Source organism: Macrotis lagotis, chromosome 3 (assembly GCF_037893015.1).
Source record: "Macrotis lagotis isolate mMagLag1 chromosome 3, bilby.v1.9.chrom.fasta, whole genome shotgun sequence".
Classification (NCBI taxonomy): Eukaryota; Metazoa; Chordata; class Mammalia; order Peramelemorphia; family Peramelidae; genus Macrotis; species Macrotis lagotis.
The window spans coordinates 237,692,480-237,709,417 of NC_133660.1; the positions used below are offsets into that span (position 1 = coordinate 237,692,480).

At 46.6% G+C, this 16,938-nt stretch overlaps 1 protein-coding gene across 10 annotated transcripts in view; it reads right to left on the reverse strand.

Moving 5' to 3' along the window:
* The window catches only part of DENND2B (DENN domain containing 2B), a 239,703-nt gene that overhangs the window by 32,161 nt on the left and 190,604 nt on the right, over nt 1-16,938 (reverse strand). For 7 of the 10 annotated variants that reach the window (XM_074230256.1, XM_074230257.1, XM_074230260.1 and 4 more), the window contains 3 exons: nt 6,291-6,442; nt 3,446-3,661; nt 464-560 (listed from right to left, as the gene is read on the reverse strand). In XM_074230256.1, coding sequence (XP_074086357.1) covers nt 464-560; nt 3,446-3,661; nt 6,291-6,442 — 465 coding nt within the window. Of the gene's footprint in view, nt 1-463; nt 561-3,445; nt 3,662-6,290; nt 6,443-15,763; nt 15,787-16,938 lie in introns of those variants that run through there. The other 3 variants (XM_074230261.1, XM_074230263.1, XM_074230264.1) reach the window with 2 other exon arrangements.

The following is a 16,938-nucleotide window of genomic DNA, read 5'->3' on the forward strand; positions in this document are numbered from 1 at the left end:
CCAAAAGACCTTACAAGACCCCTCTAAGCTCTCCTATCCACTCTGTGACACAATACTATAATGAGAGTATACACTTAAAAGTCTTTTCAGAATACGAAGTATTTTCCTCACTAAATCCCAGTGATATAGGTACACAAATATCATCCCCCACATTTTACAGATGAAAAGAATACTGGATTCAACTTCTGAGTCTCCTGATTTCTAGGACACCCTACTACCTGCATCTTATAATCTGCATTCCCCTGGGACAAAAGCGGGGGAGCGGGGAAGACCAGGACTTGATGGGGTAACATTGAGGCTTCTATTCCCCCTCCCCAGGGCCAGAGCCCCACTCTCCTCAAAGACAACTTAGAATAGGGCAGTGGGAGGATGTAGCGAGCAGATGTGCTCAAATACTTTTGAAAATCCCAGCTAAGACTGGAGATTTGGATGCCTGTGCCAACTGGAATGCTTCCCAGCTTACCTCTCAGTGACGTGGTCTCAATGCTAGACATGGACAGCTTCTTTAACCTCTTCTTGCCCCTCTTGGCATTATAGATGGAATTGATCCTCTGAACAAGCTGGAGGAGAGATGCGAGAAGGGGTGAGCGTCCCCAGAGGCTAAGCCTCCTCACCTTCCACATCAGACAAGTTCCCTTCCCAAGCTCCCATCTACTGAGGCGACTAATCCACTGTCTTTGAGCCCACCGTGTCTGACAAAGGACCCCCATAACACCATGGTTCAAGCGATGAGCTGTACTCCTTCCATCATTAAACTATTCAGGGACCAGGAAATCATCCTTTGCCCAATATCTGAGCCTTATGCCCTGGCTCCAGAAAGCCCTCCCTCCCACATTCATGGGACCCATTACCCTTCTTGTTGCCATGACTTCTACTGCCTGGGAAATAAATCAACATATCCAACTGGCCTCAGGAAGAATTTTTTCCTTGGTCTGATAACAGCCTATGCTGTGTCTTTACAGAGTAGACAACCATCTGCTGTTGTTAGACTAAGAGTTTGCTGAACACAGGGATCTCTCCCTAAGTTTGAATGAAGCATCTCTAGTGGCACTGGCTCATGTGGAATCCAATTCTCTACTGCCTCCTTGCTCCAAGTAGAACTACAAGGGGCAGGGCCGATGGGCATAAGAGACTATCCATCTAAGGGAGGCTGCAAGCCGGCTCAACGAGGCAGAGTGAAGAAACTGAATGCCTTCCCTGCCAAGTAGAAGAAACTATAACAGAACTAAGAATCAAAGGGATCTCTATGACCTTCTGATGGAAGGAAATCACCTCCTATAGACACAGCCTCCTAGAAGAAAAGACAGGAACAAGGATTCTGGTCCTTTTTCTTCCTGACTGTATTTGGGGCTGGACAGGAAAGAGCTAAATTCCCAATTTACTCAAGCATTGTTTGTCATCTAAAAATATACCCTTAGCTAAATCCTGCTCCCTCCCTGCAGGGGCTAGAGGGCATTGGGGGGAGGGAGAGAGGGTCAAGAACACAACATACACTTGGGAAGCCAGGCTGAAAATTGCTTCTCCAGAGAGGTATTGATCTTTGCAGAACATCTCGTCTGATGCCTGCTCCCCTCACCAAGCTGCCACCTTAATTTTTTTTAATTTTTAATTTTTTTTTGCAAGGCAATGGGGTTAAGTGGCTTGCCCAAGACCACAAAGCTAGGTAATTAATTATTAAGTGTCTGAGGCTGCATTTGAACTCAGGTACTCCTGACTCCAGGGCTGGTGCTCTATCCACTGCGCCACCTAGACACCCCAAGCTGCCACCTTAGGTGAAATCCTCTCAACTTTCATCTATATTATTAAAACACTTTCTCCTTGGTCTCTCTGACTATCTTATCCTCTCCTATTGATCCTCCACAAAAGGGCTAAAATAATTTTCCTAAAGTGAAGTGAAGATCTGACCATTTCCCCTGCTCAATAAACCCCAACAACTCCTTTTTATCTTTCAGGATCAAAAATAAACTCTTTGGCTTTTTTTCATCAATCAATCAAGCAATCAATATTTATTACTCACTTACTGTGCAAGGCCCCAGGGATACAAAAAGAGGTCAAGGATAGATCCTGCCCTCAAGGAGCTTACAATCTAACATAGGAGACAATATGCAAACAAATCTATATGAAGGATAACATAAGAAATAATTAACAGAAGAAAGGTACTGGAATGAAGAAGGATTGGGAAAGGTTTCCAGCAAAGGATGGAATTTTAGTTGGGACCTAAAGGAAGCCAGGGATGTCAGTGGTCAGAATGGAGGAGGAGGAAGAGCCTTCCAGATGCAGTGGATAGCATGCCTAGAGCCAAGAGACAGAGGGTCTTGTATGTGGAACAGCCAAAAGAACAGTGTGGCTGAATGGAAGACAAGGTGGTGAGGAAAAAGGTGTTGGAAGGTAAAAGGTAGGAAGGGCTTTGAATGCCAAACCAGAGCATTTTGCATTTGATCCTGGAGGCAACAGTGAGCCTCTGAAGTTTATGATGGGGAAGAGAAGCCAGATGTGCTTTGGGAAAACTGCTGTAGAAGCTGAATGGAGAAGAAATTGGAGGAGAGTCTGGAGGCAGGCAGACCCACCAGCAGCTATTGCAATAGTCCAGGTGTGAGGGGTTAGGGGTCTGCCCCAGGGAAGTGGCAGTGTCAAAGAGAAAGGAGTGAATCCGAGAGATGTTGCAAAGGCGAAATCTTCACAGCCTGGTCTTAATCTACTTCCTAAGCTAAGAAACCTTTCTTGGTCCCACTGCTGCCCAGAAAATGACACCGTGGCTCTCATTTCTATAGTTTCTATTGGCTCTCCAATAGAAGGAGCACCTGGAGAGCAAGGTTGCACCCCAGCTTTTAGCACAGTTCTTTGTAAACAGTTTGTGCTAAATAAATGCTTGCTGATTTATTTGAGCCTGTGGTCCTGGATATATTCTGAAATGTAACTGAATAGAGAAATGGACACTCAGATTTACTCACTATTCTATCTGTCTCTCTGATGAGATTGGGAACTTCTTTAGGGTAAAAAAGCAAGTCTTTTCTATTAGATTTGAAAGTACTGGAAGTATCCATTAAGTGGGATACCATGAGAGGATTCCACAAGGGGAGGAATAGGAGCTGTCCTCTCAATCTGGTCCCTTCCCTGACCACAAATGCTGCGTTTTTTTTCCATCAGACTGAAAGCTCCCCAGGTGTGAGGACCATGTCTCCCCATCAAACTGGGATCTTCCTCAGGCCAGAGGCCAGGTCTTTTCTTTCCTTTGGAACCTTCATGGCGCCAGCAAGGTCTACTCCCCTCTTTGTTGATGGAGATGATGAGAAGACTAAATCAGATCTGTAGCAAGGATGGCCGGACGGGCGTGATATTTCCTGACAGCACCCTGGGCAGTGGGCCCAGAGCGATGGGAACAGCTGATGCAGGCAGGCCCTGGCGGTGAGATGAAATGCCCAGCCCTCCCTGCCAACAAGGCTACCTTAGGGATTCGGCGGGCTCGGCGGCTGGAGAGCAGTTCGCTGGTGGTACTGAGGCTGTCTTCATGGAGGCTGGAGGGTGAGGAAGGCAAGCTCAGCTGGGCCAACAGCAGCATGTCATCATGGCTATGCCTCTTGGGTAACCGTGGCAACCGGTGGCCCTTCCTCTCCGACCAATTCCCGATGCGCAAAGATTGGGTGCCGGATTTCAGGGAGAGCTGTGGTGGGGGAGAGCGAACAGGGGGAGGGGGCTCAGGACAGACTCCTCTCCTGGGACCTGACTAGAGGTACCACTGCTTGGCTGGTGTCCCCAAAGGGCCCAGGACCCTCTTCCATCAGTGAAACTCTCCTTGCCTCCTTTCTCTTCCAGTCAGAAAATGGACTAGTATGCCAAGAGGGTCTTGGGACACAAAAGTGGCCTCTCAGACCAAGGTTCATGGAAGGAACATAAACCAGTGAGACCACAGAACAGGGGAAGATAAAGTTCAGAGAACTCTATGCTCCCCCCAGAAAAGGGGAGGGAAATGGGGAGGGGAAAGAACAGACAAAGGGAGAGAATTTGAAACTCAAAATTTTAAAAAAATGCAATAAAATAAACATAATAAAGGAAGGGAAAGAGATACAGTACAAATAACTATTAGTACAAATAACAACAGTTAAAAGATCCCAGGTAGTGCTTCACACACATATGTACTCAATAAATGTGTCCTGAGTGATTTGAGAGAGACAGACGGACAGACAGAGAACAAGTAGGAAGCTTCTCCTATGCTTTGTAGCTGGGAAGGGATCTCAGACTTCTTCAGAAGAGGGAGGCAGGGGAGGGAGGTGCCCACCCTGGCCTCCTCCCAAGCCCATCCATTCTGCAGGTGAGAGGCTGCCATCCTCTCAGTCTAAGCTTACCTTGCACCTCTCTCTGTAGTCATATAGCTTCAGAGAGGATGTAGTTGAAATCTGTGCCCACTCAGGATTGCCCTCTATTACATCCTCTGCTTCTCCCCTTAAAGATCTCTATGCAGGGAGCTCACACTAGTTATGTTTATCCTTCATCTTTGTATCAGTCCCAGCACAAGAAAAAGATCCCTCTAGAGTTTTTTCAACTATCAACTAGAGTTCATCTAAGTTAGGTTTCCTCTATATACAAGGCTGCTTTAGGTTTCAGGGCATTCATTGAACTCTGGGTGAAATGTGCTCTGTACCCAAAAATCTGAATTGTCTTTTTCTTATATGGTAAATATTGGCTCAGCCCCCATCACTGCCCAGTCAGATCCTCTCTTATATCCTTCATTTAATCAGTAGGTCAAGGAATGAAAACTGATTTGAAGATTAGCCTAAGTAGAAGATATTAGGCAATAGATCTGCAGAAAAAAAAAACCAATCACTTAAATCATTTCAAAGCCAAGGGAGATGATTTTGAGATTATATATTGTTTTAGGAGGCCGGAATCAGATCAATATGTAATTAGGAAATATTTAAAGAAAATAAATAAGAAATAAGAAAATAAATAAAATAAATAAAAAATAAAACATAAATAATATTACATCTTAAAACTAAGTCAACATGTGACCTGCAAGGATCCTTATTATATAGCTTAGTGATCCCATTTCTTTTTTTTTTTTTTGAAAAATTGGCATAAAAGGTCAAGAGAACCTGAGGAGAGAGAGAAACAGTATTGCAGGTAAGCTCCTTATGAGCAGGGACCAAATCTTCTCTATCTCTTGCATTTCTCCCAGCAGAAAGCACAGTTCTCTATGCAGCAGCCTTCAAAGACCTGCTGCGTCTTCTCTACTAACTCAGGTCTCAAATTTTCTGCTACTTCACAGATGGTCTTCAACACCCTCTGGCTGGTTTGGTAACAAGGCTCCTCTGACCTCAGGAGTCTTCAGACAACAGGCCTAAGGTTTTCTTACGGGACTCTATTTAGAAACCTCTGCAGCTCAGGAGGACTTGCCAGAACCTGACTTCTGCTGGCAAAGGCCTGGAGAAACCAGACTCAGCCACACTACAAGAAAGCATCAGGACTTCAGTGTATTCAGCAGGTAGTTAACAAGTGTTGAGTTTATGAGGTTTATTTCATATTTGTTGTACTAAATATATTCCAAATCATCTTCTCTTCTACCCATGCATATGAAATAAAAAAAGGTTATTTTGCCAAATGTCCCTTCCTTTTGCTCATCATCTTTCCCTCGACTTTCTCCCTCTTCCTACCCTCCCACCATCCTCAGACATACAAAGGGAACACTCCCCCCAAGTGGTAAAGTATCACAGGTGCGACTTTAACTGGCCTAGGACCCTGGACTTCTCCCTGCCCTTCCCGCTCTTCTATGTTAAATACTCAGAATAGCAAGTCTATACTATGTCATATACTTGGCTGTTGCCAAGCCCTCCATACTGCCCCCACCCCCACCAAATTCATAACTGAGGTCATTTCTGGTAGAGCTGGTGAATACCAACTCTCTGACCAAAGGCATGTCCACTTAGAGGCGGGGTGGGGAGGGAGGGCTCAACGGGCAGGAGGAATAAACAAGTTTTACAGCCCAGTCATGTCAACATTGGAGCCTTCACAGGAAGGAGGAAGAGAAGGCAGAAGAGCCCTTCTAGGATGGGCTCCAAACCCCAAGTCCATGTGGCACAGGAAAGAGGCTCGGAGCAGGCTTGGGCCCAGAGACCCCCACAAACACACATCACCAGGTAGCACCAGACCCTGGTCCCACAAAGAGGGAGTTAGGACAAAGGGGCTGGGCCAACGAGGCCTTTAAAGGGCCAGCATCCTGGCCAGAGTCGGCCTTTGCCCCGCTCCATGCTATGGAGGGCAGGACCCCAAGCTGTCCGCAAAGGGGGTGCCCTTACCTGGGGGGGTGGGTTGTTGTACTTCCTGTCCTGGGGAGTCCACATCCTGTGCAAAGAGTCTAGGGAGTTCTCCGACAGTTGCTGGGATTTTCGTCCTGCCCGCCGGCCCTTTAAATCCACATCCTCATAGGGATTCTCCTTGGGCAGATCTCCTGCAGAGGAGGATGAGGGTGGGGGGGGAGGGGGTAAGGGAAGAGGGCAGGAAGAAGGGAAGAGGGATACAAGCACACACACACACACACACACACGGACACACACGGACACACAAGCACAGACAAGAAAAAGAGATTCCTGTGAACCAAATAAAGTGCACTCCCCCCTCAGGCCCCCTCAGCTGTGAGTCACGCTGCTGCCTGCAGCTGGATGGCTCCAACCAGATCTTGGCCCTCTCGTCCACAAGCCGGGCTCCTTCTCCTCCCCATCCCCGTCCCCATCCCTCCACCCCCATGCCAAATGCTGGCATAGGACAAGGCCTCCTGAGCTCCCTCCTTCCCCTCTGCCCAGCCAGGAAGGGAGCAGGCTCTGGGAAGCCCACCACCCACCTCCGAGGTCTTCCCTGGACTAGACCCCTGCCTCCAAGGTCCTCAGTGGGAGCACAGAGCGGCTGATGCCCCCAGAGCACTGTGAAGTTTGCCCAACAGCACCTGGGAGACTGGCACTATGCATATGCCTATCCCTGGTTTACAAATGGGTAAACCGAGGCTCAGAGGAATGAAATGACTGGGCCATGTCCACAAAGCTAGGAAGCATCAGGAGGTAAAATTCAACCCCTAAGGAGCCTTTAGCCATCAGCTTTTCTGTCCCCTGCCTCTATTCATCCAAGCTCTCCAAGATAAAAGGAGCTTTAACCTTGAGGTTTTTTAATCCTGAGTTTGAATTCTTTTAATTAAAAGATAAAAAAAAAAAAAGCCAAGCCCAAATCTACATTTTTCAAACCTCTGTAAAAACTTCCCATCCTGCTCTGTCCTTTGTTGTTGTTGGGGAATGGAGGAGGTGGGGGTGGGGGAGAAGGGGAAGTCCAGATCTGCTTTTTCGCTTTAACCTGTTTTTAAAGATTTCCAGTGGTTCTCCCTCTGTTAACCAGTCCAGCGCTAGACAGACTGTCCAGAATAACTAAACGTCTCTTGTTGCAATTCTTGTCTCTGCTCACACTGAGCAGACAGGCCTCCATGGACAGAGTGACCAGCCCTCCTCCATGATGGAGGGGACAGAAGGCATCTCCAGGGCGACACGGACACACCACAGGATCACAGGGGTGGCCAAACTCTTTCTGAGGCCCTTGCTACCTCCCCTCTGAGCCCCTGCCTCTGCTGGGCACATCACAAAAACCCCTGCTTTGATCTGATCACTTCTAGAGTCACAACTTCTCTTAATTTCTTTTCAAGAACCCAATGGGTATTCAATTCACTCATTTTAAAAATATTTAAAGTATACTTCCCAGGAGCTGGATCCTCTGTTAATCCCTTTGAAGGAGAATAGGAAAGGAAGGGGACCAAAATTTTTAAATGTCTACTTACAGACTAGATACTGTGATGAAGATCCTACCTAATATGATCTTCACAACAACCCCGCAAAGTAGGTGCTGTTATTATACCCGTTTTTCAGTTGAAGAAACTGAGACAAAGGTTAAATGACTTTCCTAGGATCACACAACTAACTAAGCCAGATTCTCTCTACTCTAAGCCTAGCATTCTGTCCACTCTGTCACCTATAAATAGCAAATACATAAGAAAAAAAGAAAATAATACTAGGTAATATCCCAGAATACCAAAAATTGAAATGGGGGAAAAAATTACAGATGGAGACAGCACCTCTAAGACAGAATGGTGGGTATGGTCTGTTTGGGGACAGGGTGACAGGGGCAAGAAAAGATTGGAAAGTCAAGTTGAGGGGAATCAGAGAGGAGCCTGAATGGAAGCATGATGAGCCTAGACTTGACTCTGCAGAAAGCGGGGAGCCATCAAGATTGTGGATCAAGTGAGAAACACTGCATTTTAAGAAGACGGGCACAGTGAGTCTATTCTGGGTCTTTTCTCACCACCTACATCTCCCAACTGTCTAAGACTTGTTCCACAAGCATTTCAAACACAACGTGTTCAAAACCAAATTAATTACCTCACCCCCAAGTACCACCCTTCTTTTGACTTCTCTGCTTCCATTGGGGTCCCCTCTATTCTCCTGGTCACCTTTCTGTTACTGTCATCTTCTTTATCTTACATCCAATAAGCTGAACATCCAAATCACCTTCCTAAAGTTCCATCATTTCTTGCATCTTCTCTCTAGACAAATGGTTTCCTATTGTCTATAGGATCAAAAATAAACTCTTCTGTCATTTAAGACCAGTTATAACCTTGTACTATCATACACTTACAGCTAAATTGTGCACATCACCCCCTCCCCATGCTCTACAGCCCAGCTCCCATCTCCATGTCTTTGAAGTGATTGTCTCCCATGTCTCAAGTGTCCCCCACTCCATATTCCCAGGATCAAGGCTTTCCTTCAACATTCAGCCCAAGTGCCACATGGAGCTTTTATTGCTGATGCTCATTCTCCCTCACCACTTTGCATTTATTCACTTTGTATTTATTCTCTTTAGATGTGTTCTGTATTTACTGATAGATATACTAGTTATCTCTCCTGTTGAACTGGAAGCTCCTTGAAGGGAGGAATTATTTCATTTGTCGCATTTGTATCACCAGGGCCTAGGATAGGGTGTGACATATTTAAGAGGTGCTGGTTGGTTGATAAGTAGATTTTAGGAAAGAAGTAGAAGCAAATTATGTATCTTTAGATTGGATAATGGTTAAGAAAACCATGGCACATGAATGTAATGAAATTCAGTGTTGTTAAAAAAAAATTCAGAGAATCATGGGAAGGCTTACAAAAAAAGTGCAGTGATGTAAGCAGATCAAGGAAAAAATATTCATAATAAATATTATAGAGTAAATGGGAAGAAAAAAAGCTGAATACTATATAATTATAGTAGCCAAACCTGGCTCTAGAGATGAGATAGAAAGTGTACCTTTTTCCTTTCTTCACAAAGCCAGGAACCACTGACATACACATGTGTTGTTTGATGGCTGTTGTTTAGGTGACTGAAGTGTTTTTTCTTTTGAAATTTTCATTACAAGGGATGAATTGATGAGTGGAAAAGCATATATTCAAAAAGGAAGATGATGTAAAAATAAGTATCAACTATTTTAAAAGATCAGATAAAGTCTGTGAGTCACATGACCCAAGCTTAAGGCAGAACATAGGCTAGACAAATTCTCATGATGCTAGACCACTGGACTTTCCAGAGGTTCAAGCCATTGATGATCCCTCTAGCTGAGGGTATGTTAATTCTCTGATCCTTGGACAAAGTATCTCAGTGCCTACTGAGGTGAACTGACCCTGGCCAAGAAGTAGTAAAGGGCCAGTTCTCTGAACTTTAACATTTATTAAATGCCTGCAATGCCCAAGGATCAGAAGATTTAGAGAAAGAAGAGGCCCGCTACAGTCAATTAGTCCTATGAGTTTGCAGCTGAGAAAACTGAGGTCCAGGGAATAGTAGCATGTCCAAGAATATACATGTAGGAAAGAGAATTCTGAATCAAATCCAGTTCTTTTGACTCCAAATCAGGACTCTTGCCATACCACGTTTTTTCGAAGTGCTCAAGACAAGGATGACTTTATTCTTGGAATGACTTGCTTCTCAGGCTGACAATCCAATCAATTCTCCATGCAGACCAATGTACCAATCAAGGAATCAGAGCTCCTGAGATAGATCAAGTGAGAGGAATTTTAGCTCTGGGATTGGCCTCCCTCTTAAGAGCCATGGATGGAAGGACGAAAAAGAAGCATACCTTAATTTCCTTAAGGCAACTCTCCTTCCAAGGTGAGGTAGGTTGATTGCCAAAGATGAATGCTTCCTAAAGTCACCCTACTCCCCAACTACTGTGGAAACCATCCTCCTACTCCTCTTCCCTTTCAATCCATTACTGTTGCTGTTGTTTAGTTGTGTCGGACTCTCTGGGACCTCAGGCCCACCAGGCCCTTCTTTCCTCCCCTGTCTCCCAGCTTCTGTCCAGGATCATATTCATTGCTTTCAGGACACTATCTATCCATCTCATCATCTGTCGTCTCATTTTCTTTGCCTTCAATCTTTGTCAACATCAGGCTCTTTTCCAATGAGTCCAGTCTTCTCATTATGCAACCAAAATACTTAAGCTTCAGTTTTGGTATTTGGTATTCACCTTCCAATGAACAATCTGAGTTAACATCTTCAAATACTGTCTGACTTGATCTACTTGCTATCCAAGAGTCTCCCAAAAGTCTTCTCTAGCACCCCAAGTCAAAATGTTGATTCTTCAGTGCTCAGCTTTACTTACAATCCAACTCTCACAATCATACATTACTATTGGAAAACAGTTTTGACTACACAAATCTTGGTCAGCAAGGTGATATCTCTGCTTTTTTACAATGCTATCCAGATAGATGGGGAGGAGGGGAGAGGAGGGGAGAGAAGGGGAGAGAAGGGGAGAGAAGGGGAGAAACCACAGCTTCAATCCATTATCTATCCATTAGTGTAATCATCCATCTAATCTACAAACATTAATTAGCCACCTACTCTGCACCTATACACAGTGCTGGAGTACATCGGATCATATATATCTGTCCATCCATCTATCTATCCAGACACCCAATTATTTCTTAATCTTTACACGCTAACCCTGGCCTTTGCATAAACCAGCTACCCTTCCTCTCAAATCATCAAATCCACAAACCTAGTGAAACAACTTTGAAGAGGTCACGTATTTGGGAGTGGAGCTACCAAACCTCCTCTGATCTTTTCTGTGCTGCCGTCTTGACCTCCTTCCTTCAACCAACTGAAATCAACTCAACATGAAAGGTTATGAGTCTTGGGGGTGGAAAGGCAAAAGAATAAAATTTTAAAATCCATTACCGAGGAACTAAAATTCTACTGAAAGAATCCAAAACTAAATAAATCCAAGAGAAGCGAAAAAAACCTTTTCCCAGGAGAAGTGAACCTTGAAGAAAGCTGAGGAAGGAGGATCCTCCTCTCTTAAGATTCCCTGGGTCATTGTTTCCAACTTGAGGCACATACTTCCTGACAGTAGCCAGCAAGGGAAACAGCCACCAATTCATTCATTTACTTCACAAACATCTGTAATGTGCCTCGAACAGGCAAGGAAGCTAGGCCACTGAAAGATAAATAAGCTGAAGTCCTTGCCCTAGAAGGAAAAAAAGATAAGGACAGAGATAAACAAAATACAAATTGAAATATAAATGTATAAAGGGAGTGACAAGGACTATGAGACTGGAAGAAGAAAAGACAGATAACCATCGCATCCAGAGTTGGGGACCCTGGGAGTCACCAGGAGGGGAGCAGAACAAAAGAACCAAAAGACTAGTTCTTTTCTTCCTTTCTCACTGTTTAGCAGCAAGTCTGAGGCTCCATAACTCCATGTTGTTATGTTTCCTGACTTGATATCCTAACATGACTTCTGCTTAGCATCCAACTCCTAGCTGGTGAGTCAAGTAAGAAAATCAGATCCCTCAAAAATACAAGGCAGATGTGCTCTGACTTTTGCATAGAATGGGGTGGGGGAGAAGACTAGACTTGGTTTTTTTTTGTTTGTTTAGATCCGTTTTTGTTAGCAATAAAAAAGAAGACAATTGATGAGGGCATGGGTTTGAAGTAAAGGGAAAATGCCAGGAGGAACCCTCCAAAGTAAGAAAAGATGAACTTTCAAATCAATGGATCTCAGGTATAAGATGAAAATCCATCTCCATGTTCCTGGGGATTTCACAATTTCCAAAGCCAAAATTCTCCTGCATCAGGGAATCGACTTATTGTTGTTATCATGAAAAACCACAATGAATTTAGGAAATGTCTTTTAGAAGAAAAAAAATAAAGATGGGGAATTTTAGTCACAGTTAATTAAACTGCAGTTGGAACAATAAAAAGTCTCTGTAAACTAATGAGTCAAGGAGGGGTCAAGAAAGAACTGGGGTTGGATTAAGTGATTCCCAAACACCCAAGTACAGTAGAATCCCCAGCGTCTGAGCAAGGCTGAGCAAACATTTTCCCGTAACAGACTCATGTTATTAAAATGACTTGTAACTGTTCCAAAGCCCCGAGCAGGGCTGACCCCAGCAGTCAAGATTTACAAAAGAGAACATAAAACCTACCAGTCCAGCAAATGGTTTCACCAGTCTGCCAAACTAGAAGAACTGAAGGAGGAAAGCAAATGGAGGGAGGGGTAGGAAGAAACAAAGAAACAGAAAAGAGAGAAAAAAGGGAGAGAGAGAGAGAGAGAGAGAGAGAGAGAGAGAGAGAGAGAGAGAGAGAGAGAGAGAGAGGGGAAGGAGGGAGGGAGGAAAAGGAAGGGAGGAAGGGAGGGAGGGAGGAAGGAAGGAAGGAAGGGAGGAAGGGAGGGAGGGAGGAAGGAAAGGAAGGGAGGAAGGAAGGGAGGAAGGAAGGGAGGAAGGAAGAAAGGAAGGGAGGAAGGGAGGAAGGGAGGAAGGGAAGAAGGAAGTCTTACTAAGCTCTCACTATGTGCTCATCACTGAGGCGCTATGTTTCAATGGACCCTGGCCAGTAGCTATTTACGAGGCTATACAAATTGTGGCCTCTTCTTTCAGCAGCAGGGCTCAGCTGGTCCAGACCCAGAAGGAAGTCCCAGAATCCCAGAAATGGAAGGACCCCAGAGGCCTTCTAGGGCAACCTCTCCCATATAGGAATGCCTTCTATAATTCATCTGCAGACCCCTAATGAGGGGAAACCTACCACCTAACAAAGTGCCCCATCCCCTACCTAGTGGAACTATTAGGAAATCAAATCTAAATTTCCCTTTTTGCAACTTCCAGCCACTCCCCCCCCCCCCCCCCCCCAGTATTTTGAGCTTGATGACTCTCTTCCACCTAGTTGCCTTTTGTCATGGGCAGCATCAAGAACTGTACTCCAGTTGTGATCTGGAGGTCCCAGCAGTGGGGCACCAAGTGCTCTGAGACTGGCTGAAGCAAACTCCTGTCCCGTCCAACCCATGGAGGGGAGGAGGATTAAAAAAAAAAACCAAAAGACTGTTTTCTCTCCCTTTCCCCACATAACAGCAGCATCATGAGTTAGTTCCATACTGCCATTTTTCCTAACTTGTTACCTTCTCCTTAGCAACAACTCCTAGCCGGCTGGGAGGTCAGGCAGGAAAACCTCTATTCCCCACAGGCAGGGCCAGGCTCACTATGCCTCTTTTAATGAAGCCTAAGATGGTATGGGCTTGATTATTAATACAAAGAACCACTGACATTTCTGTAGTGTGTCAAGGTTTGCAAGAGTCTTCACAAATATCACCTAGGCCACAAGACAAACTTATGAGGCAGCTCCCACAGGTGCTATTACCTCCAAGTTACAGATGAGCAAAAAGAGGCTTCATAATCACAAAGAGAAGGAATTTGAACTCAGATCTTCCAGGATGCAAATCTATGCCAAGCTGGCAGCACTCTTTCTGGCTGTCCATGTTGCTGACCTAATAAACTTGCTTCTTCCCAAAGACCCCCCCCTTTTTTTCAGATAAACTGCTATGAAAAGCCAAGTTTAAGATTCCACTTTTATCCCTACAAAATTCTAATTCTGAGGAGGCGGCTAGGTGGCACAGTGGATAGAGCACCAGCCCTGGAGTCAGGAGTACCTGGATTCAAATCCGACCTCAGACACTTAATAATTACCTAGCCGTGTGGCCTTGGGCAAGCCACTTAACCCCATTTGCCTTGCAAAAACCTAAAAAAAAAATTCTAATTCTGCCCAATAGTCTGTACCGTCCGTCCTATCTGGATCCAACCCTCCCCACTGTACCAAATCCCAGAGCTCTTGGGCCCAAAGGCCTCTTCCAGGGTCACCTCCTCCCTCCCCAAGCCTGCACAAAGGCTTCTCCCCAACTACTCCAGTCAGATGTTCTTACAACTCCCATGCTTCTGAGCTGACGGACTGTCGCCTCACCCAAACAAAACACAAATCTCCAAGGATCTCTCCCAGTTTTACTGACTAACTAAAGCCCCCAGATTTTTTCCATTCAAGAGCCCCGGGATAACAACAACAACATCAATAATAATAACTAATATTTATAGAGTGTTTTAAGGTTTGCAAAGTGCTTCCATATGTTTGCTTATTCAGTCTGAAGGCCCAAGGTTTTTGGGTAATGTGGAGACCACAGAGGCCAAGGGAAGCTCACCAGGTCTTCAATCAGATGGGCTGAGCATGCAGGAGGAGCCCCTGAAGAGGGGAGATTGGGGTGAAGCTGTGGGGGCTGGGGAAGAGGCCACAAGACTTCAGTCTAAAGCTGAGTAGGGCTCAGATGAAGGATCGGGCCACCTGGCTCAAGGGGGGGACGGTCACCTGCACTCTTGACTAGTCAGTCCAGGGGCAGCCCCATGGCCCTTAGCTGCCCCTCAGAGAAGGACACCACAGACCAGCTTTCTTCCCAGGAGACTTGTTCATGAACTGCTTAGTTCCACCATTGTCCAGTTTGGGGAAGTAGAGGTCTCAACCTTTCCCAGCTTTGTAGCTGAGATAAGAGCCGAGGGCATCACCAAGAATTTCCGTTTACACTCTCAGAAGGGATCTCAGAGACTCAACTTATCTCAATAGGGTTTTTGGCTAAAGACAGGCCACTGCCCAAACTGGCCTGGCCCCAATCCCCAAACCTGCTTACCACCATAGCCTGGGGGCTAGGCACAAGGCTGCTGTTTTATCCACCCCTTCTCACCAGCCACACCTTCCTTACCCAGGCAGTCCAGTTTAAAAGCAGGGACGTGATAGTGCTAACCTAATCACACATAAGATGTTTGGGGGCGGGGGGGGGGGGTGGGGAGGAAGAGAAGGTTAGAACCAGGACCCCAAGCAGAAGCTCAAAGTCACTCAGTTGATCCTAGAGACGCTATCTATCTGGGCCTTTCCAAGAAGCCCCATGTAATACGGAATCTGGGGCTATAGCCCCCCCAGTACCCCTGAACAAACACCAAGCTCTAGGACCATTGCCTAGTTCTGAGAGAGTCTCCCCCTCCCTTTAAGACTCAAGCATTCTCCACATCCCACCAAACCTCTCTACATCCTTTTCCATCCTCTTCTAAGCCTCTGAACAACTCCCCAACCTCAAAAGAAAGGACAACTCCTGGAAACAAGCCAAGGGATATTTTTCCCAAGTCCTAGGGAGAATGAATGACCCACACTGCTCCCCCTTTCCAGCACCCCCATGCTCTACGTCCCCTCCTGTCTTCCCTTCCAAGTTCATTCCTCCCATTCATGACCCCCATGAATCTCCTCTCCTGTCCCTTCTCCTCTCCCCTTCTCTCCCCTTCTCCCCTCCTTTCTCTTCTCCCTTGCCTTCTTCTCTCCCCTTCCATTCCTCTGCAGCTCCATTTTCACAGCTCTCAGTACCAATGTCTTCCATGCCCCTTGTTGGCTCTCCCTGTACCTCTCTGGTCTCTTGTGTCCCGCTGTTCTCTCCCCCAGATTGCTGCTAAACCTTATTTCCTTCCCCAACCCCTCCTGGGGGAGAAATGGGGAAGCTAAGCAGAGGGGAGGAGTGCAGAGCAACCCCGGCTAAGTTCCCCGTCTGGGGGGCCCAGGTCACAGCTCATTCCTGGCCAGGCCTAGAGAGTTCTGTCTCTGGGGCAGGTGGAGGGGAGAGGCCTCCTGTCTAGTCGGGGAGGGGAGGGGAGGGGGAGGGGAGGAGAGGGGGGAGGGGAGGGGAGGAGAGGGGAGGGGAGGGGAGGGGAGGGGGTGGGGAGGGGGAGGGGAGGGGAGGGGAGGGGAGGAGGGAGGGGAGGGGGAGGGGAGGGGAGGGGGAGGGGAGAGGAGGAGAGGGGAGGGGAGGGGAGGAGAGGGGAGGGGAGGGGAGGGGGAGGGGAGGGGAGGAGAGGGGGAGGGGAGGGGAGGAGAGGGGGAGGGGAGGGGAGGAGAGGGGAGGGGAGGGAGGAGAGGGGGGAGGGGGGAGGGGAGGGGAGGGGAGGGGAGGGGGGGAGGGGAGGAGAGCAGAGAGAAAGGACAAAGAGAAATATTTACTTAAAGACCAGGATTCAAATCCTAATTGGGACACTAGCTAGCCCGATGATCCTGGGCCCCTCACTTCACTTTCTGGGATCTCAATATTCTCATTTGCAAAACGAGAGGGCTGGAGTCAATGACCTCACAGTTCTCTTCCAACTAGCAATCTCTGGCCCTGTTACCTCGGGTCAAACCACGCAGGGACTGTGCAGTGGTGGAATTCCCCAGGGCCTCTCTCAAAGGAGAGCTTAGATTCAGTTCTTCCTCTTTGGGAAGCTCCACATTCTGCCAAGCCTCCTCCTGGGAGACATTAGCCAGCCTTCCTCAGTTCAGAATGCTCAGGACCTTAGAACCCCTTGGGAACCACGGGCTCCCACTCCTGGCTAAGGAGCACCTCAAACTCATGAGCGTTTGGCCCCTTCCTGAAGACCTCAAGAGTCGGGGCTCCCCCCACATTGCAGCACAGCCATGGTTACTGCAGGGTTCTCCTTTGTTGTTATTCAGTCATGATCCTTTCCTGACAAAGTTACTGGAGTGGTTTGCCATTTCCTTCTCTAGCTCATTTTATACAGATGAGGAAACTGAGGCAAACAGGGTAAATGA